General features: G+C 27.9%; 1 protein-coding gene across 2 annotated transcripts in view; it reads left to right on the top strand.

Moving 5' to 3' along the window:
- LOC107438670 (teneurin-m) overlaps positions 1–26,576 on the top strand; it is a 468,170-nt gene that overhangs the window by 385,867 nt on the left and 55,727 nt on the right. For both annotated transcript variants that reach the window (XM_043039103.2, XM_071179700.1), the window contains 4 exons: positions 2,551–2,670; positions 14,748–15,033; positions 21,591–21,858; positions 25,371–25,511. In XM_043039103.2, the coding sequence (XP_042895037.2) occupies positions 2,551–2,670; positions 14,748–15,033; positions 21,591–21,858; positions 25,371–25,511 (815 nt within the window). The remainder of the gene's footprint in view (positions 1–2,550; positions 2,671–14,747; positions 15,034–21,590; positions 21,859–25,370; positions 25,512–26,576) is intronic.

Below are 26,576 nucleotides of genomic sequence, written 5' to 3'. Positions count from 1 at the left end.
AAAAAAAAAAAAAAAAAACTTAAAAACCAATTAAGAAACGCAAATTTTCTAGAAATTCCCAAGGTTTTAATGCATGTAATATTTTTTAAACATAACTTAAAACCATATTTTAAACTTCTAGTCAACATACATAAATAATTCTTTATTTAAAAATATATTTTCTTAAGGAAAAATTTTAAATTAGTATTTTCCTGGAATTACTTAAGTTTTACAAATAAATGCAAGTTTAGAATTGTGGTATTTGCTTCTGACAGAATTGTTTTACTTTCTTACGCTCTGTGTTTTTTTTTTCTCTTTTCACCTCTTGTCTACCTTTATTGCCTTTTGTTTTCTGTGTGTCTTCTGTGTTTGCTTTACTCTTTTTTCAGTTTATGTGAACCAGCCTTAGGGCTGAAAAGCTCCGTGTGATGCCTTTCTTACTTTTTTTTATTTTTTTATATTCTTTCAAACTGGTGAAAGAATGAACGTGTTGTTGCACGTATGAAAGGCTCTAAGTATGGTGTGCTTGTTCTGAGTTTTATATTACAATTGGAGTAATTAATATTGTGTTTGATTCTAAATTTTTTCACTTACATTGTAACTTATGGTAGTTTATAATTAACAATTTGAAAATTAAAACAAACGTCTCATTTTTAAAAAAAGTTTTAAATTGATTCATAATATTTAGATTTTAAAAGAACAAGAAACTCTCTTTCAATCGATTAATAATTAGTTTCCAACTAATAAATGCTATTCATTTTTAGAATATTCATAATAGTATGCTTATATATGACTTGCAATGCATATATGTTTTACTATAGTTACTAATATATTAATGCATAAAATTCATATTTCATATCAAAAAGCTTTGAAAATATTTAAGGGTTTTATGAAAATTTTCATTTTTCGTAAAATAAAATTAATGCGTAGTTTTTTAATATACTTATTGCAATTGAAATTTGAAGAAAAAAAAATTATGAATTCGTAATAAGCTCAGATCGGCCTTTTATTACAAAGTATTATAAAGGATATTATCTTCTTTTTTTTTTAATGTGAGTTTTATCAAATGCGAATAGGTTTTCCATTGTACCAACAGTAACCGTTACTAACTTGCTACCGATTAAAATAATTTTGTTGTATGAATATGATTTTAATAAATAAATATATTTTAGTACTCTTTCTGAAAATTATTATCAACATCTTTTTTTTAAAATTGAATTAAAGATGTTCTATAAAAATAAAATTATTGTAATGTTAAAGAGCTATTTTTAGGAATAAGAAACGTAATTTTATTCGATTCTTAAGTCCATTCATTAGTTTTTTTAAATTTTTTTTCTATTTTTAATTAATTAATTTATTTATTTTGTATATACTTCAAAATGCTTTATTACTTTAATGAATCAAAGTCAAATACGATTAAACTACGACAATACGACTTTAAACGTGACGTCCAAAAAAATTCTGCAATGTAAGAAATTGCTATGTACTCTTTACTCAGAAAATGGTAAAAAGTAACAAAAAACTTTCCTGGCGGGATATGATTGTAAGGGGGAATCAAATAAGAACAAGTTCCAGTCGATTGGGCTAGAAGTTATTTAAGGTATAGATAGTGGTCGGTAAGAAGGTATGATAGTTTTAAGCAGAGAAAATTGAATTATTTGACTTGTATATGTTGGCATAACGATTTAAACGATTGAAGTATTATTTTTAATATTTTTTTTACTTCAAACTATATGATACCAAACACAAGACAATCGGTCAAATACTTCAGGCGTACAATTTGTGACTAGTACTTTTTTTCGCTTTTAAAATTGTTATTTACACAAGTAATGAATTATTTCATGCATACTTTCATGGTAAATCCAGTAAAACCAACTCCTAGTAGATAGGATATGTATTTCAGTCGAAAAAGTATTAATAAGTAAAAGTATTGAATGTGTGTAGTTAAGCAACTTATGCTCGTTCTCCACGAATACGTCGGGCAAGTTGGATGTCTTTGGGCATGAGAGTGACTCTCTTGGCGTGGGTAGCGCAAAGGTTAGCACCACTTCTAATACTTATTCGACTTATTCGACAAAAAACACCGCTTTTCATTCTCGAAAACTCTTGCAACTTAAAAGGGCACCTGAAACTCTTACCTTTAACCAAAACTGGATACTTAATTGTCCCAGTAATAAAACTTTTCTGTTAGTTTTGCCGAAGTTTTGGCAATTTTTACTCAATTCTATTTGTATACTGCAGTATAGCAACAAGCAAAAAAATGAAAAAACTAAATTCAAATATCACGAAAGGTATTTTTGTTTATAAATATTGAATCATCCAGTTTTCAGATTAAATGCAAGTTAATACATGTGAAATTTTTTAACTTAGTCTTAATATTAAAAAAAATAATAAAATGTTTAATTTTGCCATACAATGCCCCCTCAACATTGTGTCAGAGTATCAGAAAGAAAATCAAGCTTTTAATCAATTTGTCCCTGATACTTTCACTGATCTGGATTGTTTATAACACAAAATAATATTTTTGAGTACTTATTCATATTCAATATTCGAAAATTAATGTTTTTTCAGTCGTGTATCAGTGGCAAGAGGACAAGTGATTAACAAAGAAGGGACAGGATTGATAGGTGTTCGTGTCAGTGTAGCAACTGATCCTCAGTTTGGATTTACCTTAACACGACCGGATGGGTGGTAAGTATCAGATCATTAGTAAACAATGCAATCCATTAAAATAAATTTTGTAAACAGAAAAGCAATTATATTCTATTTTTCCCTTATCTCTTAAATGTTACTTCATTTTAATTATCTGAGAATAACGGGTATTTTGTAATAAGTAAAATTTAAATAATAATTTTATTGCATTTCTTGCAACTTTCATTGAAATGACTCATATTACACGGAGACAATAATCTGGTAAAATTGGTGCATGATTGTGATAACATTTCTGTTAAAAAAAATCCATATTTCTGGTTATAAAACCAAAATATATGATATTTAACCCATTCCTTCTCGCTCCCGTGAAAATGACGGGGTGAGGTTTCGCCCTCTATTTCTCGCTCCCGTGAAATTTCCAGGCTGGAGTGCTCAGTAGTAACGAGCCAATTAGAATAAAACTAATTAATTCCTTTCGTCCAGAAAACATTTTATTTCTCATTTTATACACCAGATGGCTGTACCAGAATATTTTTAAGGTAATTGTAGACAATTAGTTTATTTTAAACTAGATGTTAAACTTTGGCAAAATAGGCACTTTCATGACAGTTTTCTTGAAAAGGGGTTAAGCCAATTGTTAAGGGGTTAAGTCAATCATTAGGTAATTTTTTTCGTTTATATGTTAACGGTTTAAAAGAAATTCTGATTTTCCTAATAATAGTTCTTATTATCAAACACTTTGCAAAAACTGCAAAGTCTCAAAAGTAAATTTAACCAAATAAAAGGATTTTATGTCTTGTTCTATGATGTCATGATAAAATTACCAAACTTTACCATATTTCTCAAATTTTATTTCACATTATAAAAACATATTTTATTGCTAATGATGTCACAGTGCATAAAAGAGAATAAACGTGCTCTTTTGTATCCCACAGAGCTGGAAACACTATTAATTTCACCATATTTTGGTAGTTTTGACTATATTTTTTTTTCTCGTTCTAAAATATTCATTTCTCAACAATTGTACTTCACTACGACTTTAGCTAAGAAACAAAACGCTATGTTTTCTTTCCTTTAAATACCCTAACACTTAGGTTTATTTAAACAGGCTTCTATATTTCATCAAACCTCTAAATTGAAATATTCATGTTGTCAACAAATTAGATGAAGGCCAAAATTTAAAAATCAATAATTTGCAATATTTGCAATTGCATAATTTTCAATATTTGCATTATCGTTTAATTGCTTAAATTCGTTAAACATTCCCATATGGTATTTTTTATCAGAAAAACTGAAATTTATATAACAGAAGTTTCACTATAAACATTGCCAGATTTTTTTCTTCTTTTTCTCTAAAAAAAAAACACCTAATTTCTTTTTCAACACCGAATTGTAAAAAGAAAAGAAAGAAAGAACAGCTCCAAACCTCTAAGACACTTTGGCAAATATATATCTACAGTTCCGATCTGATCATCTCCGGAGGGGGTGAAGAATTCTATAACCTAGAAAAAGAGAAAGAGGGGGATATCAGGAAGGGGGTCAGCAAAGACTCGCGAATAGGTAATCCTTGCCCAAAGCCAGATCTCTTTACCAATCGATAAGAAGTAAAATATGGCGAGAAGAAGGATTGGAGCTTAGAAAAGGGCGAGAAATCGAAAGAAACTCACATTTCAACCTGTCAATCGTTTCAAGTTGCCCTCCTTAATGTTTCTCTGAATAGTGGATTACTAACAAAAGTTAAATTCCTCAAGAATTACTCAAGCATGTTTTATTTATGCTGATTTAATATCAATGAGAATGAAACATTTTAAAGCAACTTATTATTTTCGCTGCTGAGTAGATAATCTTTAAGGGTATTTGATCGATGAGATTTGGGAGAGAATTATTTGTTTAGTCGGATAAAATTAATGTGCTGTGAAGCATATAAATAAAATTTAAAAAAATTAATCAGAGATTTATTTTTAAGGTACATTAAGAATATGTATTGCGTGTGATTAGGTTTATGGAAGGCCGATTATTTACGGAAAAAAAATGTTTTGATTATTTAAATATGATGACTTTCAATGTTGTTGCATTTACTTAAATAATCTTAGAACTAAGTTTTGCATAGTGCGGAAAGTACGAAGCTGATTAAGAAAAAAATTTATAATGGTAAATATTTACACTATATTTACACTATATTGTTTAGGTAAATATTTATATTGGTAAATATTTCATTGATACTTAATCTGTGAATAAAGAAAAACAAGTACGTATCCAACATTGAGAAAAAAATTTATGATCAAAAATACAGGAATATGGTAAAATTTACCATACATGGTATAATTTACCATGCCTTGTGGGAACATCAAAAAGCACTGTAATTTTTACCAAAGTACTTTGTTAATGATTTTGGTGAAATTAATGATAAAATATAGTTTCCTATTATGCCATGAAATTTGTTAAGTTTATCATGATACCTTAGAGCACGGCATAAAAATATTTATTACAAGTTAACTTTTCAATTAAATTAAATTTTACAGTTAAAATTACTTTTCAGTTTTGTATTTTTTAATAACCTGTTTTGTCTCGAATTTTTTCATTCAAGTTATGCATAATGTAGCTGCTTGAAAAAAAGTTGTATAGTGTATGCGTAAACACTAAGTGGATATTTTGCATTGTTACCTACCATTTTATGTTTCACCAAACCTATTAATGAATATCTAAATCAGATAAATTTTGTTGGTTGAGGATCTTTTATTTCTCCTAAGGAAATTATGATTATGAATAACTAGTTCTACCATAATGTATGTTGTTGAAAAAAGTAAATGTTCAATAAATAAAACGCAAAACGGTTAAATATGCGATAATAAGAACTGTAATTTTGAAAACCGGATGTGAACCGTAAGCATTAAAAAAATGAAAGATATAAATATCTTATATTTTGATTTTATTAAGCAAACTTATGACTTTTTTACCATAATTTTTTTTATCTTACAGTATGGTAATTTTACCAGAATTTTCTTCTCCGCAAAGAATGAGAAGTCAAAAATGCATAACAATCCTTGAAAATATTTTTAAACTTAGAATTAAAAAATAAGTTTTTCCTTTTTTAAACATCAGTCCTAGTTTGCTTAGAACAAACTATATGAAAATAAATTGGAGAGTACAGATACCTTTTAAAATTGCTAATTATCAACATGCATGTTAACTATTTAAGTTCGGTGTTTATTGCTTAAAACTACAATTCAAATTATATTGCATTTCAAACATTAGGTTATTTGATTTATTAATGATACTTGAATAAAAAATATGCGTGAATAACGTTATTCATTTGAAATAGAACTGAAGATGCCGCTATAAAACACTGATTCTAACAATTATAACTAGATAAATTAATTATTCGTATTTCATTATTAGAATTTATATTTTAAAATAAAATAAGATTAAAATAATGCACGATACTAGTATAATCAATAGAATTTATTATACTTTAAATATTTATCTCAACTGAGCAAAAATAGAAATCGAGACTGTCTGTGCCCTTGTCAAACATAATTTATTATGGCTTAACCAAAAAGAAATATATAACTTCTCAACCTCTTATTCCTTAAACTTATCTGACAGGTTCTGGTACTGGTTTTTTTTTCGAATATATATCTCGTAAATTATTACTATATGTCTGATAACAAGTTAGTTATAATAAAAGTTTAACTATTCAGAGCTTTTATCCTGCATACCTGTACGCGTTGATCGATTTTAATTAGGTGATTTAGTTTATTTTAAACGTTGCGAAAAGGCAGACAAATGATAAAATAAAAGTAGAATATTGTTAGAAAAGTTACAAAATGATTAATGACGAATTTATTTCTGAAAAAGGAGATGAATGATGAAAAATTAATGATGAAATCATTTCTGAGAAGTTTCAACATTAAATAAAGTTAAAATTTATAGATCTATAAGAAAATAATCAAGCAACTTAGAGATTATGATTGTCTCTTGTATCATGTAATATATCACAGTAAAATAAGCACATTATTATAATTAATAAAAACGTCTTTAGAGACGCATAGAAAAATAGTTAGGAAAATTGAAATGTTTTAATTATATTTTAATGCACTATTGCTTAATAAAAAAAGCTTGATAAATGCTTAATAAAGCTTAACTAAAGCTTAAATAAAACTTAAAATTATATATCGGGACTTTGAAAAGGAATATTTTTATTAATTGGTTTGAAGCAAATAAAAATGCTTAATGTGTAATTAAAGTTTTTGTTTTTACTGAATGTGTAACAATTACAGCTTAGCTTAAAAGTACAGTAAATTTCCACAGATGATATGAAAATTACAATAGGGATACTTCGTAAAAATTTGATTAATGCAAGCACGAAAATGAGTGTTTGCTATTTTGGAAGAATAATTTAATACTAATCTCATTTGTTTTTGTTTATATTGTTGTAGTAACGCATTCTTTACACAAGATGAAAAAAAAGTAAATAAACAAATTCTTTATTAATCAACATTTCAAAATCATGAACATAAGTAAAAATAGTATACCGACGAAATTATTTAAGCTAAAGCAAAACAATTTTTAAAATTTTAGTTCCATTCTTAATTAATCAATTAATTAGTTGTGTTCAGTATCATCCGTTAAGGATCAATGCTATCGTTAAAGATCAACTCCTGAAAATTAACACCAATTTCCTACTGCAGCTTTACTATTAGGTGGGCCGTAAAAACATTTTCCACAATACCTATAGTAGGTATCTTGGTACCAATATTAGTTCGTTTAGTACATATTAAAGGGAGTCAGGAATGCATCTAAAACAGACCTTTATCATTGTACCTTTTCCCAGCATCTAAACAGGACAGTGATTCATTTTTTTTTCTTCACATATTATTTATACATACATGTTTACACTGTGATAACTGTTAATACACATTTTTAACAGGATTGTTTTTTTTTTAAATTATGAACAGAGAACTTTTAATTTTTTAAAAGTCTCATCAAAAATCTTTCATTACTCAAAAAGTATTCCTGGTTAGGGCTAAAACATTATCACAGCACTCAACTGATATAATCTCGAATTCCAAAACAATATCATGGGTAGTTTCTTAGAAAAGGCACAGTGTGACCAAAAATGGACCATCCTGATTAACGTTTGATCTAATGATCGGATCTTTACGCTCTAAGACTCTAGCTTCATTGCTCGAGGGGGTGACTTCGAATATGGTAATTAATAAGTGTCGACGACCAAGTGGTATAATCTCGGGTGTGAGGGACTTTGTGTGTGAGGCTTGTGTGTGAGGCGTAGTGGGTGTGAGGCTTGGCTGAAATTTGCTTCTACCGGCCATCGGTGGGATTTGAACCAGAGGCACCTCATTGAGAGATAAGCACTTTACCCTCTGAGCCACCGTGGATTCTTGACAAATCCCATAATAAATTATTTCTTCGCTATGTAGCACGTGAATCAATGACCGGAGAGAGTTTCAAAGTAAAGAGTTGGGTCTGCCGTGTCTTCGAAAGTATGGACACTAAATTTGGTGTGGATTGACTCAAAATTTAGGCTCTCGTAAAAGTTACATACATGCACATACACAATCATAAAGATATTCTACCTGTGGAATGAAAATGGTATTTCAGGGTGTTGTTGGAGGTTGTATGGTATAGTGAACCAATTGAAGATAGTGATGAAAACAGAAGATGATGAAAATAACACTTGAAAATGAAAACCGGATCATAACTGATATAAAGCTTTTATTTAATATATTTGCAGAGCTCGAGATATAAAATATAAATATTATTCATAAGAATTTCAGTTAAATAAGTTTTGCATAGTAATATCAATAAGGACAGGCCATGGGAGACAAATCCCCCATGACCTACCTAATCAAGATCCAAATAAAAATTACGTGTAATTTGATCGCAACGGACACAGGAGCATGGGTAGGAGATTTACGAATTATCAAAATATAACACAGAAAAAACAAAGCCAATATAGGGTTTAAAAGAATCAATATAGGGTTATCAATATAGGGTTTAAAAGAATACCTTGGCGATCACCAGTCGCCAACAAATTTATGAGAATTATTGCAGCCATGCAACTGAAACATTTAGCAGTTGGAAATTAGAATAAAAAGTTATAAATAGATTTTTGTTTTCGATTAGGCGCGTTAGTGAATTAATAAGTCTGCATAGTAATGAAATAAAAAGTATCCGTTACATTACAGAGAAGAAAAAATATTTTATGTTCGTTTTAAAAGTTCGTTTTCGTTGATTTATTTTAAATATAATTCTATTAATAAAAACAAGCTTAAGTAATAAAAGGTATTTTAAAGGATAGGAAATAAGTATGTAATGCCAATTGTGGCATCACACTCCCTGTTCGTGTTAACCATATTGGCAGATTATTTGTATTTATTATATATTTTTTAAGTTGTTATATGTTATTTACGTGTTAATGTTAACTATATATAACCATAAACTACCTATGTAACTAATTTGCTACTAAAAATTTACATTATTACCTTTAGGAGGAACATTTCCAAGAGAGATTAAACAAATACACTTTTACATCAAGTAATATCTATTTTTCAAAATATGAACTAGAAAAAAAAACTGATTTTTTTCTTTAGAAAAAATCGATAAGGAAAATAACTGGGAAATAATACGTTTTTCCTTTAATCCTGATGCATAAAATCATTTTTAAAATATGAATACATACTTTAAAATGGTGATTGAACAATATTGTGAATGGAAATAGCTTCACAATAAGCGTTCTCTTTGAATATCTAATTATTTTTCAAGATCCAAAAACTGTTCAAATAAATTGAAAAAAAACTTTTTTTCTTAAATTTAATCCAAAATACAAAACAAATAATCTTTAACAAGAAGTTATTTTAGTTATTATAGTTATTTTGCTATTCAAATTCAAAAGGTTTTAATACACTAACAGATGTTTCTTAAATGAATTTGCACCAGAAGACTCTTATACGAAATATTTCGAAACAAAATAGAACAAATATACAAACTTTTACATAAAATAAAAATATAAATTATTTTCTAAGAAAATGTTGGCATAAAAATCTTTTACTATAAAATAATTTTAACTAACAAACGAACAAAATGTTTTTATTTTATCATATCCGTTTTTTACAGTTTAACTTAATATTAAAAGGTAGTTGAATGGTTTTATGATTATGATTTAAATTCAAAATGAATTTATCTTTAAAGATCTAATCACTTTTCTACTTCCGGACGATGTTCGACAAATTGAAACAAGAAAAACAAATTCAATTTTTTTCCATTTCTATCCCAATATATAATACGATCTGTAACAGGAAGTAAATTTACTTCTAAAGCTGTTTCTTTATCAGAAAACTTTAAAACTTTAATCAACTTTTATCTCTTCAATTCCAGATGCGGAATTTCTGTGTTCTTTGATGTTTCCAAAGAACGTAGAAGAACTACTTCAGGGATTTAATAAATCGATTTTTGGGGAAATTCCAATCGGTTTGGTTGCCCGTGAGAAATTACATTTTGGCATTCTCGACGAGTTATTGATTAGAAAGCGAAAATTAATCGAGAACAAAGGGATAGTGGAATTTCAGAATATGCAACCAGCTTTTGCAAACCCGAGAACGATATTCTCATCGAAATCGGAAACAGCGTAATTTTCTAGCAAAACTATATATAGACCAAATGCTCTTAAATGGGAACTTCTGAGTTATTCCAATTAAAGCTCACTAATTTTGCTCTTAAACTTGGTTTATCTTGTAATTGTTTGAGCAATATTTGTTGTATTTACAAATGAAAGCGCAATTTGATTACAATTGTTCAACTGCCTTTATTGCTAAAACTAATTTCAAATATTTTAATTTTGTATGAATGTACTGTTTTATTAAAATTCTTTTGGAAGAATGCAATTATTTCCTCACGAAATCTCATTCTATTGAAATTTCCAATTGCTAAAAATTAAAATATAAATTTTTATACTACATTTAATATCAATAATATATTAATTAAATTTTTGAATATTTTATTAAATAAAATAAAATTAACAATTCATTTGCTAAAATTTAATATTCAGTGAAAGCTTTATTAAATTTAATAATCGTTTTATTATTATATCCTTTTTATGTCTACATTTATTTTTTGATTATCTGCTATATTTGTTGTATTTACAAATAAAAACACAATTTCATTATAATTCGTTAACTGGCTTTATTACTAAAACTATCTTTAAATAGTTTAATTTGTATAATTGCGTGGTTTTATTAAAATTCTTTTGGGGGATTGAAGAAAAATTATCTCGAAATTTTCGATTGAAAGTTTAATTTCCTAAAAATTAAAATTTGCATTTCTATATTACATTTAACATCAATAATATATTAATTTAACCTTTGAACATTTTGGGAAGTCTTAATTCTTTTGTTAAAATTTAATATTCGATAAAAGCTTTACTAAAAAACTATTGCCTTATTATATTATTTTTATGTTTACAGTTAATATATTCATATTATTTTTGCATTATTGGTGTTCACTAAAACAAAAGCTTTAAACGTAAGTAAAGATGTATAACATATGAGCAGTACGAACAGATATGAAAAAGCATGTATTAAACAAAGCACTTTTGTCATTCTGAAACCAATTTGCACAGTCTAATTGTAATTTTGAGCATTTTATATGAAGTGGAAACAATATTAGAAGAAACGACTCAAGCTTTTTCTTCATTATATCCATTTTTTAGGTTTACTTATTTTATTCATATTAATTTTCAAGTAATATATATTATTTATTAAAACAGATTATCTAAAGATGTGCAAAACAAATATTAGATAAGAGCAATTATGAACCAAAGAAAAATATGTTTAGAAATAACCATCTTTTAACAAAATATTTTTCTTTATTTAAGAGGCAGTTAAGGTAGTCTAAATTAGATATTATAAAAAGGAATTCATTCGTGTGAGAATTTACATGTCTTGAAGTAAATAATAATTTTATTCTACTTTTCTTACCCAATACACCGATAAATGAAATTTCTTTCTAACTCAAATTTAAAATGCTTTTAAATATTTCCCCCTCAGGATTAAAAACACAGATACCTTTAGAAGATACAGATACCTAGAAATCGTACAGTATCTTTCAAGATTGTCTTAGAAGTTTCTATGCAATTTCTTACTCTACTGTTATAAAATTTATATAAAACTCTAAAAATAATTAGAAAATATCATTTTTATAAGATCTAGCAAACATCAAACAAATAAATAGAATTTCAAAGTTCAGATATCAGTGAATACGTTATCATTTATTTTTATACTTTTCCTCAGATGTATACAAAAAAAATTATATATAAACTTATTTATATGTAAACTTAAAGAAAAAAACCCTCCTACTTTAAATGACTTATACAATGCGAATTTTTTTTTAATTTCATTTAAGAAAAATATTTAGTTAAAAATATCTTTATTTTATTTTTTACCGATATGGATATCAATTTTACAAACACACATATATATTGATAAATACTAGTAACAAAGTTAAAATTTTATCTTCAATGTATCCATAAAAAATAAATTTTGCTTTTATATAAACTTAGAAAAATTCTTCTCACTTCGAGTGATGTTTCCCATGCGTTTTTATTTTTTATTTAATCACTCTACCAAAAAATTACATCAAGTAATTTTGTCTGTTTTATGTACTGTGCAAGATTTACGACTAATCTCTTCTCATAAAAAGATCTCTCGTAACAACATAGGGAACAAACAGCTTCAACATGCTCATAAATGTGGTAGGTTCTAGAAAATAAGAACGCTGCATATCAAGCGAGAACAAAAAACAGATGACTTTTCTCTGGCATTTCCTTGCAGCAATAGCCATGAATGTTGGGTATAATTCCTTGGAGGAGGGAACAAATCTGAAGAGTTAGAAACAATGGAGAAGTATAGCTTGTAGGTTAAAAGCTCATCAATCAGAAGGGGTAACGCGCTTTTTTGCCACTACTTAAAATATCGGTTTTCCAGTTACGGCTGCCGTGATAAAATACTAGTCATAAATCATCCAAGCCATCTAGTCTCTAAACTATACTGAAGTTATGGCAATGCTACAGCGGCTTTGCCGAACATATTGTTCATTATTGTAAGTCTTGATATATGTAAAATCGAAAACTAAAGTTCTGTTTAATATCAAAGTGTGCTGAGATTGCTGGAAGTGAATAATCACGCGGGAATTGCTAAGGAAAAAAATGATGCATTAAAGTTAAAAAGAATCACTACAAACAGTTATTTTATTGTTTATAAAAAAAATGTAGGAATTGTTCGTAATTCCGCTCTTAGGTTGAAAGTGCTTGGTTTGAGCAAAAAGAAAAAAAGCTAATTCTCAAAACATTTCGCTAAGACTTGCGAAAAATATTCAGTTTTTCATTCATTATTTCTGTGCAATAAATCAAAAAGAGCTTGAAACTTTCTCAAATAATGAGACAAAATACAATTTGTGGTACTTGAATTATTCGCATGATATTTATATTTAGAGCTAATTCATCTTCTTTGGGAAATAGTACACAATCAGGCTCTTTTCAATATTTTCCTGAAATAGTTCATAACATTTTAGCAGTAGTTTTAATAAAACCAATAAATTTTCAACCATGTTTTTCAGATACACTGTAAAAGTTTTGGCGATTCTCTACAGATAGACGTTATATAACATTTTTAGACGATAACTTTTCAAAAAGACGCTATTGCACGGGAGAAATTTTCCACCGCAAATTCTCTTTCATCTCCATTACTAATTTAAAATTTCTAGTAGAGGAAAAGTGAATTCTAAAAAGAGAAAGAGTGAGCAAATCTAGATTAGTCTATGAAGTTTCAAATGCTGGAAATAAAATTTCAAAATATCCAAATGAAAATAAATAGTGAGAAGATAACTTAGGATCCCTCAATGGGGGGGGGGAGTTATCTACTAAAATCTACTAATAATCTATCTGCATTTTCATTTATTTTGTGGCTTTAGATTTGTCACAATTCTCTTTTTCTATGCTTAAAATTTCAAATTAGTGGAGGTAAAATAGAATTTGCTATTAAGAGTTTCTCCAGCGGTATGGTGCCCTCTAAAGTCGAATTAAGAATTTTAATCAGTATCACAGTATGCATACAAAATTGTGATTTTATTTTAAATAAGCCACTTATGCTTTAATGTACTATTAATATACAAATGGCCGACCGGCCTGTGTAGGGGGTAGGGAACTGTTCTTGCATCAGAAAGGTCCTGGGTTCGAATCCCGGGAAAGGCATGGATGTTTCTTTCTCTCTCTGTGTGTTCTATGTCCTTTCTCCTTTGTGTGTGAATGTGACCAGCCCTATAAGCGGGTTGAGATTGCGTGAATGGCGTGGCAGAAGTCGAATTTCTGGCCATAGATGGCGCCACTGAAAAACAGAAACAATCGCACCTCCACTGCCTAAACATGCATACGACAAAAAAAAAATATGCAAATGCAAATATACTCTTCTTTAACACTTATATGTCAGCGTAAAAATTCTCTAAACGTTTGAACTGATTTCAAAATATTATAAAATAGTGTGAAAAAGTAAAACGGCACAAATGTATATTTTTCAAATTAATTCTTGTGATGTTGCCTACATTGATAAAAGTTATAAAACCAATAAGAACTTAAAAGTTCAACTTCCTTTAATGTTAGAAATAACAATTAAGTCGTATTTTATAACTAATATTCAACTTTGATACTAAATTATCAGAAATTATTTTACTCTCAAGATTTCTTAGAATGTTTCTTTAAAATCTACAGTAAAGCTTCATTCAGTCAAATGCTTCTTTTCAAAATTGCTTTTTTTGCAAATAATAAGTCTAGTAAGTCTGCTTACAGAATGTAATATTTTAAAAGCAATATTCAATATATATATATATATATATNTCCTCACTTTTTTGGTTCACTATATCCACTAAAAATAACATTATACGTGTATAGCAAGGCACGGGACCGAGCATTTCGTTCATTATATCCGGGAGTTCACTATAAGCCGTGTTCAATATAGCGGGGTTTGACTGTATATATATATATATATATTAAAATTACTTTTTCAACGTTATCAGAGAAACTAAAACTTACGTTTTTCTCCAAATAGGTTTGATATTTTAGTAAATGGTGGAAGTGCTGTTACTTTGCAATTTCAAAGGAACCCTTTTCACCCAATAAAAAGAACTGTTTTGGTACCATGGAATGATATTGTTGTAATGCAACCTGTTGTTATGTCAGCTGTTATTGATCCTGAACCTGTTCCAAAGTCTATGTCGACAGATGCATGCCATGAACATGACTATGACTATATGAAACCCATTGTTTATCAAACCTGGAGACCTGTTTCAGAAGGAGGCTGTACTGAAAATAGCGCTGTGATTGCAGAAACTCAGGTAAGCATTCTTTAAATCAAATTGAAATTGCATACTTTAAAACGAATTTTCTAAGAAATATTTCACAAGCATCTTTGAAAACAAATAGATAAATTATATTTGTAAATTATAAATCTTCGAATAATAAATATCAGAATATCCGAAATGGCTTAATCAGGCATAAGCAGGGGAATGTTAAAAAGGGGAAAAAATTCCTGCACTTAAGAAAAATTATTCTGGAATAATTTCCTGCGGTACGTAAATGTCATTTCTGGTAAGAAGAAAATTATAATTCTGGTTAATAAAACCAAACTATACTGTATTTAAGCCATTTATTTGCTAATTTGGCAACAGTGTTTGGGATATTATTTTTTTTTTTCAAAATTATCATTCTTATTAACACATATTTGATAAAAAATACAAAACTCAATTTTACATTTAACCAAATTTACTGTTCTACGCAATACGGAAAAATTTCCAAACTTTATCTCATTTCCCAACTTTTATCACTTATTATTCCATAGTATTTTATTTCATTCATATTTTATTGTTAATTTTTTCAAAATCATTGTTGACGCACTTTATCGATCTTTTTGTTGCTCCCATAATAGAGCCAGAAAAACAGTACCATATTCTGGTAGTTTTGACTATATTTTTTTCTCGGTTCGCATACGTTTTTGCTAGCAGATAAATTAACAAAAGGTTTAATTTGTATTATTCTATTAATAATTGTATTCAAACTGCATTTGAAACTATTTACCACATAAATTATTATTTATACTATATTAAATCTGCCTTTTCTTCTTCGGAAAGTAAGAATTTTTTTTTTCGTTTTCTGATGATAACAGAGTTAAAAATGAAACTGCTTAAAGTACACACTTTTCGAGGAATATCGTGACTATAACCTAAATATGTCCACGATAACCAAACTTAAAGAAGAATAAAATGAGTCACACATATATTCGATAAATTCTATTGCTATCGATTAGCTCAAGTAAAAGGTCGGAATTGTTTATCCTAATCTGATTAATATTTTTCGAAAACTGAAAAGCACGTGTTATCGATATAAACAACACGCAAATGTGCCGCTAAGCTGAAAACACAAAACCGTTGCTTTGATAACATTGATTTGTCCAATCGTTTAGAGAAATGTTTAACATGCTTCATGACTTCAACAGTAAACTTATCTAATGGTTATTATTAGGACAGCGCTACAAGCATGCAAATGTCTTCCATATTGTAATTATGGTGAAAATAAATCTATACTTAAAATGAGAAAATACAATGTTTCTACACGATTTTTTTGAGAAAAGTAAACTCTTAAATGATTCAACGGCAAGCATTTTTCTTTTAAACAATTAGTTAAATAATACAATTTTTTTTTCTAAAAGCAATTTAGATAAAATTTGAAATACACAGAATTTACAATTTCTTAAATTGAATTGACACTTAGTTTTAAGTGAATAATAAGTCAAACAAATTCTATAAAGTATAAAAGAGTGCTTTTATTAATATTGCGAAATGCAGAGTATTTTAAAAATAAGATTTATCATTAAAGACTTGGGTCACCGACTTGAAATTCGTTTAAAAGTACAATTTTTCGTTCAAACTTTTCACCAATAATTTTATAACTAACGAAACCAAAAATTTTAAAAAATCTTCTACTAGATACTTTAAAAACTCTTTTAAAAATTTAACCTTAAAAGATAATGATTTAATTTTTTATTTAGTTGAAAATACTAAGTTTAAGTTATATTTTTTTGATTAATGTTTAAGAAAAATTTAATGCTATAGATGCAATCGATAAAATCTATAACTTAATAGGTTTCAAACTATTTTCTAACTAAAATCAATTGTTTTCCCTTTATTTCAATTAAGAATTTATAAACAATCATTTAAATGGTAAAAAAAGCCTCAATTCAATGTGGTTAGTTCTATTGATAAGAACAATTCAGCTAATATATTTTTTTTTCCATTTGTCACTACAATTATTGTTTCTTAATTTTTTTGGTAGAAATTTTAATCTGAGATATTTTGTTTTACAACAGTCCACAGTGGGCCAGCATCCAAGGTTTCGCGGCCAAAATTAGTATTTCGATAAAATTTGTTTCAAAATTTGAAGGTTTTTATTTAGGGTTTTCATGTGCAGGTAAATTGAATTCATAGTTGAAATTTTGAAATGCACTAAAAATACCAAAAAAAAACAAGATAGAGGCAGAAATATGGCGAGCAAAAAAAAATATATTTATAGTACATTTAAATAATTAACTATAGCAAATGAAAATATAATAATTGTCGTAATTTTATATTAAAAATGAAAAGCAAATTATATTTCCGAAGTAATATTACAAAATAACGCGAAACCATGAAGAAAAACATAATTTTTGCTTTTCGGTATATTTAGTCCACCTTTGCAATCTGGGCAAAATGGGGCAGGTTTTTTCGAAAGAAGGAACATCAAAGAAGAAAACACAAAAAAGTTTAGGTAATTACATCGTGGAACTTTTTGGAGATAAGTTTCGAAAGTGATTCAAACATTGTGAAATGTCAAATGATAACATAAACTATAAGTTTATCAAGAGTATTAACTAATCCAACAAATTGAAAAATTGTACTATAATTTCAGACTAATTACTCTGATGAAAATGTAACAGAAAGGTGCAATTCTTATATATATTTCTGAAATATAAATTTAAAAGTTACATTTTAAAAAAAATTAACATATTTTTCACCACATTGTACTCTCGTCGGTTGAAAAAGTAAACTATAATGTTTGGAATGATTATTATTATTTTTTTTACTTATTTTTTTAAATTTAAACGACTTAAAACTCCTCATGTACCACAGATTATGAATACTTAATTTGTGCGATATTAAAGCTGCCTAAACATATTTTAGTTGAAATTTAATTTTTGACTTTTGGCCAAGGATCATGGTCTTCTGGCCCACTGTGCAGTCGTTGAACAGCAGACCCTTTTAAGTTTACGAGCCTTATATTTGATATATACATATATAAATATATATATATNACACTATTACACTTCACATTCATGTATATATAGATTCTTATGCCCATGACTAGAGAGGCCAGAGTGGCCCCAAAGATTTTTTTTTGTCGGTAAGCTTTTTTAGTTTGATCATAAGATACACTTTAGTAAATATTAAGGTACTCCAGTTTCATTAAAAAAGTGTATTTCAGATATCTACAATTATTATTTACTGGGGAGAGAAGCTCAATTATCTAAGAAACTAATGTATATGCATAATTGAAAAGTCAGTGTTCCGTTTAATCAGATATTTTAGCTAATCAAATCGAATAAAATACTTTTGAATTTTAATGACCGATTCCTTAATATATATCTTATTAGATTAATTATAATTATGTTTTAATGTTTTGGATGTCTGATCTATATACGCACAATCAATCTGGAAAGAGCCAGACGGGCCTCTTCAGACTTTCTAGGTAAACAGCTTTGTTCAGTCCTTCTAGTGTTTAAAAAGCTAGACATTTTAAATGGATATTGAAAAACTAATTATTATTTCAGTCTTTCAAAAGGAAAGACATAATTTAGTGAATTAGATTGAAGATTGAAAAGTGAGAAACCTGAGATTTAAAACTATTCATTGATATTCAATAATTATTAGTTAATAATTATGTGGAATTTGAGAATTTTTTTTATCTAATATGTGTTTTAACTACGCAATTCAAAAGGATACTTAATTTCTAGTTAGTGATTATTTATTTATTTTATTTAAAATTAAAATTTTAAGACTATAGGAAAATATTTTTCATCATCCACTTGAGTTATTTTAAAAATAAGGAGAAATTATGTCTAGTCTTACACTAGTTTTAAACCAAGATATGCAAGCATAAATAACTAACTGCAATTAAAAACATTTCCCCTCCTCTTGTTATAGTTAAGAAAATCCAATTAATCACATTTGTAATTGAATATTTTTCTTCTTTTCTATATCAACAAGATTATTTCCAGGATATTTTCTTCGACCACCTCTTAGTTAGTTTATTAAATCTTCATTTAATAAGTTACAAGTGCTACGTTTGAACTAAAAAAAAAGGAATTTCTCCGAAAATAAATTAAATTCCTTAATTTTATTACTTTGAAAATAGTTTAAACGAAATTTGATCCTGAAAGCAAGAAGGTAATTACTTCTCTAGCTTACAAACCAAACTTAATTTAGCGATAACATAAACTGTGTTGCTAAGATCTTATTAACAATAATTTTAACTTTATAAACCACATTAAATTATCTATCAACAGAAAACGTTTAAAGTAAATTAGGCTTGCATATTTATTTTAAACATGAGAGTTAATTTTCTTTCAGTTATTTCCCGAAGTCTTAATAAACTCAGGGAAATAGCAGAGACGCAAGCAAGCTAAAATAATGGAACTAAACAAACTAAAGATGTCGCTAAATAATATTCATACAGCTTGTGATTTATTGTCTTTTATTTAGTTTGTTTCGTAACATACTTTATTTGCATACTGAGTATTAATTTAAAAGCGCGATATAAAAGTTTTAAGAAATATAACTGCAAATATGACTGGAAATGTCAGATTTGATATTCAATACACGTATTTTTTGCTTTTACAATTTTACAAAAAAGAAATTGCAAAATCATCTGGCCAATCATCATCAATGGAATATATAACGAATCATGTTTATTTAATTTCCTATTATAGAAACTCTTAACATTATAAACCTAAGTCATCTATCAGTAGAGAAAGCTTTGCTAGTAAATTACTCTTACTACTTCCTTTATCACACGAATGTTAATTAACTTTGAGATATTTTTTCCCTCTATTCTGAAGACAAAATGTCATTTAAAATTCTTTCAAAGCATAATATTAAATTGAAGAATTTTAATTGCTTGTTAATTGTGAAACATTTTAACTGTAGGAAATTCTAGTATGTTTCTGCTATGCTGGTTATGTGTTTAAAGCTTTGCAATGTCATTGGGTTGTAGCATGGCTCAATCCGTGACAGTGGTATGAATCACACTTGATTTGAGATCAATAAGTACTAGATGGTCTGGGAAGTAAAGGTGGCAAGCACTAAATACTTAATACATCGCCACAATTCATGATGTTCTCAAAATTGCAAAACTTTAATACCCATGACTCCTTTGGTTGACAGTTGCTCGTTACAAAAGTGCTTTAAATGACACATTTTCATTTTAATCCAGGTTATTCGAGAAACGCAATGTTATTATGAATAGAAATTTGCAGAACAAACAATCAAAAATATTATGAAGACAACCACCTTCACTAACTACAATTCGTTAAAGTTCAGAAGTTTTTTTTTTCGCTTAAGCATTTATTTGCGATTCACAATATATATGATTTTTTGTCTTCATTATAAAATTATATACACTGAAAAGACAGAAAGTTATAACCGCATACTCATTTACATTTTACTGTGATTCATCTGACCCGATAACTGCCTTCAACTTGTCCATAGTCCAGTGTCGATGTTTCCCGGCCCAATATAGGCGTAGTTGACTTTGGCCCTTAGTCAACAGAGGCACATAAGTGGGACGACTGTTATGCTGTCCCGTATCCAACAATTCCTGATGAATTGTGAGTTTGAAACTTGGTATTCAATAGTTTTGCACTTGGTATTCAATAATTTTGAACTGCTTGTCAGCTGAGTCACTGTTTACCTCTGATTTTGTTTTACCAAGCGGGACTGTCTCCGACATCCCGCTTCTTAGATGACGTATGGGCATCCAACACTTAGGCGTCTACGACTAGTTTCACCGTCATTTATCCACTTCAAATAAATACTTATAATGGCAGATTGTGAACAACCTACCAATCGTACAGTTTCAAAGAAACTCGCCTCGAGTCTTCGGGTCATTTCTATCAGGCAATCTATCAAATTCGCTTAATGCAGTCACCATTCCTATTCTCGCATAAGCAAATGTAAAAATGATTTCTTTATCCTTTACCTTATTCAGCAGCAGTTACCATTCCAACCATGTCTGGGCAACCACCAGTTAAGTTATCCTCTCCCTTACAAAAGAAAATCTTCTTTCGATATTTTCGGGAACACTTCCGCTTTCAAAAAAGATGTATCTTTGTTGCTATCACTGCTTCTTATTTCTCTTATTGACAGTTTATTGAAATCAACATTCAATGGTTTCATTTATTTAGGAATAACACTGTCAAACATCAATACATTGTACACTATTACACTTCACATTATTACACTATTAGCAAAGATTGTACACTATTGCGCTTGAGTTATTTTAAATGCTAATTTTGAGGCAAATATGTGTATTTGTCTAAAGCGACAATTCCATTTTCTATTGAAAATAATTGTTGTAAAAGACATTTAATGTAATCAAATTTCTAGTAAGTAGAAATAAATTTACAATGTATCTTAAGAATCTAAAAACAAATTGTAGCAGTCTTAAAACTTTCTCGGGGCGGCAAATTGTTTCTTAAGAATAACTCACCAAAATTTGATTAAAATATTGTGTTTAGTGTTTAAATGTAAACGTACCAGTGCAAAGGGAAACATTAAATGAGGAACGCTTATTTGTCTAATCATAGGTTCTGCAGGAAAGTTTATCTATCCCAGGATCTGATCTGCATCTCGTTTATCATAGCAGTCATGCCCACGGCTATTTATCAACAATTCATCTGCAACTTACTCCCAGCAACATATCCTTAACATTACGATTAGTCCACCTGCATATCATTATTGAAGGCATATTCTTTGAGAGAATATTTGAAGCCGATCCTGACATCAAATTTACTTACGCTTGGAGTAAACGCAATGTTTATAAACAGAAAGTATATGGATTAACCACGGCAAGAGGTAAATAAATATTATTTCTATTTTAAAATGATTTAACATCTTAAATTTACTCGAGAATTTAAATTTAAAGAGCATACTGTATTTGAATGCCTGCCTGCTAATGGAATTTAAATCTTTATATAAATTCACCATAACATGTATTAAGATAATTTCACAACCATTTTATATATTTGTTAAAAACTTTTGAAATAATACTGAAATATATTTCTAAGAATCTCAAATAAAAGCTGCTTTGAAAACACTATCAAGATAACCCGTATCTATAATTATATATGAGTTAAATGCATTTGTTAAAAACTTCTGAAAGTATACCGAAATATATTTCTAGAAATCTGAAATAGACGTTGTTTTGAAATCACAGTAATATAGGATAACTCATATATGTGTTTAACATATTCGTTAAAAACTTCGAAATTAAACACATTTTAAAGAATCTCAAATAGAAGTTGATTTGAAATCACCATAATACATGTTAGAATAACTCATATCTATATTTATATGTTTGTTTAACACATTTGTTAAAAACTGAAATTACATAGGAATATATTTCTAGGAATCTTAAATAAAAGTTGCTTTGAAATCACCATAAATTATGTTCGGATAACTCTAGTTATATATATGAGTCTAAGATATTAATTCAAAACTGCTAAATTTATACAGAAATAATATTTTTTTGAATTTCAAGTGGAAGGTGCTTATCCAACAAAAAAATTAATGAATATCCAATATAAAATATTATTATCTATCCAAAATAATCAATGTCACATATCCAATAAAGAAATTAAAATGATCGAAACTGCTTTCGTCGTTGGACAAAATGGAAAGACAACTCTTGTTTAATAAATAAAAATAATTAAAATGGGGGAAATCAATTCTTCAGTTGAATATTTCATCTTCATCATTTGCGCGTCAGCCCGTGGTGAGCCTGGTCTTCTCGAGGTTTCACTTCAATTCTAACCAGTTTTCAACAACGGTTTACAGTCCGATACGAGGTTCTTATTTGCAGAATCGGATCGCCTTATCTTTGGTTGATTCCCAGATAGTCTAGTTATGAAAATATTTTTAAATATACACTTATGAGGCGACCGCATTTGAAGGCAAGTCTATTTTATTCATTAAACTTTTATAGATTTAGAAATGTCATGATATTTAATAAAGGCAGTAAAATTTATGGTATCATCTACTTCTCCATAGTCCGTGAATCTAGACACTACCGAAAATACTTCGATGGACAAGAATTAATACTACTTCTCTCTATTAAATTTCAAATTTAAAGCAAGTGTTATTTATATCGAAATACTAAGAGTTAAATTATTAGTATAATTAAATACTGCACCATATACATTTTTTGTAAAAAACTGAAATTTTCAAGGAGCCTTTTATTTAAATTCCCTGAGTGCCAAGTGTATAAGAAATGCTATTTATTTAACATCTGTCGGTACTAGAAAAATTTCAAGTTAACAAATTTTCAATGTACATCAACTCTTCGGGAGATTTAAAGGATAATTAACATCATCACTGGACGAATAAATGTACAAATAAATCAATAGTCTTTATGCAAGCATTTCTGTAATTAATGCTGTAATTATGTAGGTAATTATGTAGCATAGTTATGTAATTAATACTGAAAACAAAAAAGGCATTTAAACTTTAAAAAATGTAAAATAAAAAATTTGAATATGATTACATATTAATAAAAGCACAAAAGAATTGTAAAATTATTTGCATATGAATAATCAACTTTTTCTCAAGCTTAATATTTAATATTATACTTGATCTGAAAAAATAATGTATTTGATTTATTATTTCCTAACTCAAAATTAAATAAACCATGCACTCAATGAACCATAGACTTAAATGAAGTTAATCGATTCAAACTGCATGATACGGTTTATTTCTCAATTTTAATGAAACATATAAGTTTAGTTTGCAGTATCTATTAAAAATTTAAATTTGTTGATGAAATTTCGTGCAGTAATTATGATTTAATTTAAAAACAATATCAGATTTAATTACTTCGCTTGAAAAATGAAAAAGGATCTAAATACATAAAAGAATTCAGTTATATGCAGCAAAGTAAATTAGTTCTTTCCGTATGAGCTAGTTGTGATTGGGGATTACATCACGAATGTTTAAATAATGAACATAAAATTATTTTTCTACTTTAACTTTAACGACGTACTTGTAAAGCCATGAAGAACTTAGTTTGATTTGAAGCCCATCTTTATTTTCTCCTTAAAATGCTCACTGTTCCATTACTCTACATGTTGCCATCGAATTTCTGCATGCGTTCTACAAACTTCTGTAAGATATTTTTTGTTATGCTATTTAATTATAGTTAACTATCTAAGATTGCTAGTATACAACTTTAAGAGAAGCTGGAAAACACGCACGAAACTAAAACAAGCTCAGGAATTCTAACGCATTTGCAAGGCATTAAATTTTTGTAAACAATACTCACGGCATTATAAATTGGTTATAAGTCTGTTAAGTGAATACTTTTTTCATTGCACCCCAGAATTGCATTATTAGTAGCAAGTTAGAATAATTTATTTTTTATTAACGTTAAGGTAGGGTAATGAAAATCAAAAAGTAAATATATCATCTTTAAGTTAGCTTTGATTGCGTTGGCAAAATTCAGTTCTTCGAAAAAAATTTTTGTAATAATTTACTTTAATTAAAAGTACTCGAAAGTTGTTAGCTTTTCCAAATTCAAGTAAGGGCTTTTCAATTTTATCTTCAGTGATTTAATAGACAAGCAATTAACTGTAACTACTTTTACAGTTTGTAATGCTTTGACGTACACAAAATTCTTGACAACTATACTTCAAAGGTTAGTTTAAATTAGGTTGCTCAAAGCGAAATTATCTATAATCAATTATCTATACTCTCAAAAAAATAATCTCTCTACTAAATCTCTCTACTAAAGAGAAATCATCTATATTCTATTTGGTTCAATTATAAAAAAAATGAAAACTTTTTATTTTGAATTTCCCTTTGAGCTTTTCTTATGGAAATTTTTTCTTAATTTTAAGGCATTTAATTTATTGAGTTTTTTTTATTGTTAATAAAACTGGCATTCTGCAAAAATACTTTTAAACCAAGTACTTGTAAAAATAACGTCTTTTATAAAAAAAACTCTAAAAAAAGATCTCAAATAAAGTAGCAAAATATCTACAGTTTATACATCTATATCTGCAGTTGGGTCGAACTCTGAGTTTGAAGATATATAATAAAGAAGATTTTTTTCTGTGTCGAAATGCAGAATAAAAGAAGGGGAACAGGGAGGTGGATAAGAAAAATTAAATAAATTGTTGCAACAAGGAATAATGTTGCAACAATAAGGAATGCTTGTAAATTATGAAATGTGGCTAATCGTTTATGATATGTATGATACTAAAAGTGATTCAAGATATTTAATGTACTAATTTTTTTCTCTTATCCTGAAAAAATTATGTTTGAATGCTTGCGAACGTCGTAAGTTTCTAATTTTTTTTATTACTTTTCCAAAGTTTTCGTTGGATATGATTACATAAATTGCCCAGGCATCATATGGACCTCTCATTCCATGACAATTAAAGGATATGATATGGAAACATCAGAGCTTGGAGGTTGGAATTTGGATATACATCATCGCTACAACTTCCATGAAGGTAACATTATTTAAACACTAAAAATTTAAACTACATGTTTTTTTATATACAATGCAAAAGAAATTGAAATTTTTTTTAAATAATTTAGATATGTGTACTTTTAAAATAGTAAAAAAATACTGGGATTCTTTCCTCTACTAAGCAATTCATATAGGATTATGCCACATTTTTTCAGAAGGCAACATTTTTATGTCAAACTGTTTTACTATTGTTTCCAGCTGAGTGATTCGCCAGTTCAAATGATTCTATCTAAGTAACAGTCTGACATGCAGAATCATATTATTACCTGTATAGAAATCTTTATTTTTCTCACAGATAATAATACTCATACAATAATTATTAAATCATTATTATGTTCCCTGCCTTTCAATAGAAACTTCGATAATTTCATTTCATAAGAATGCTAAGTTCAGTGGGAAAAAAATCCTCTTGTGTGAATCTTTTATAGAGTTAATTTTCCTATCAATATCTATAATTATTTAATTTTGTACTTGGCTACATTAGATATACGAGAATACGGTTAGATTGTAACTGATTGAACTATTTATGTAAAGGCTGCGAAAATTATTCACATTAATATTTGTTTAAAGCTTTCTCTGTTCATATTAATAGGAAAGAAATAACGCGTTATGACTTACAAAGATAATTAGTTATTAAAAATTTGCACCACAAATTATTTAGGGAAAAAATTTATGATTTGAGATATTCTATTCAATATTAAGAAAAGAACATAACAGTTATTATTATTTTCATTATTAATATGTCTACTGTATATGTGACAGATATAATTCAATAGGATCCGGGCAAGTTTGTGAAATTCAAAAACACCGTTGTTATCTCGCAAAATAAAAAAGCTAAAATATGTGAAAAATTACAAATCATTCATCTAAAAAATTCCTAATATGAGACTTTTTTTAATATTAAGAAAAGAACAAAACAATTATAATGATTTTCCTTATTAATATATCTGCTGTATATGTGATCGATCTGATCCATTAGGTTTTGGTCAAATTTGCAAAACTCAAAAACACCGCAGTGTTATCTCAAAAAATAAAAATTTAAACA

The sequence above is a fragment of the Parasteatoda tepidariorum genome, chromosome 4 (assembly GCF_043381705.1).
Source record: "Parasteatoda tepidariorum isolate YZ-2023 chromosome 4, CAS_Ptep_4.0, whole genome shotgun sequence".
Lineage (NCBI taxonomy): Eukaryota > Metazoa > Arthropoda > Arachnida > Araneae > Theridiidae > Parasteatoda > Parasteatoda tepidariorum.
This window is presented reverse-complemented; position numbering and strand designations above follow the sequence as displayed.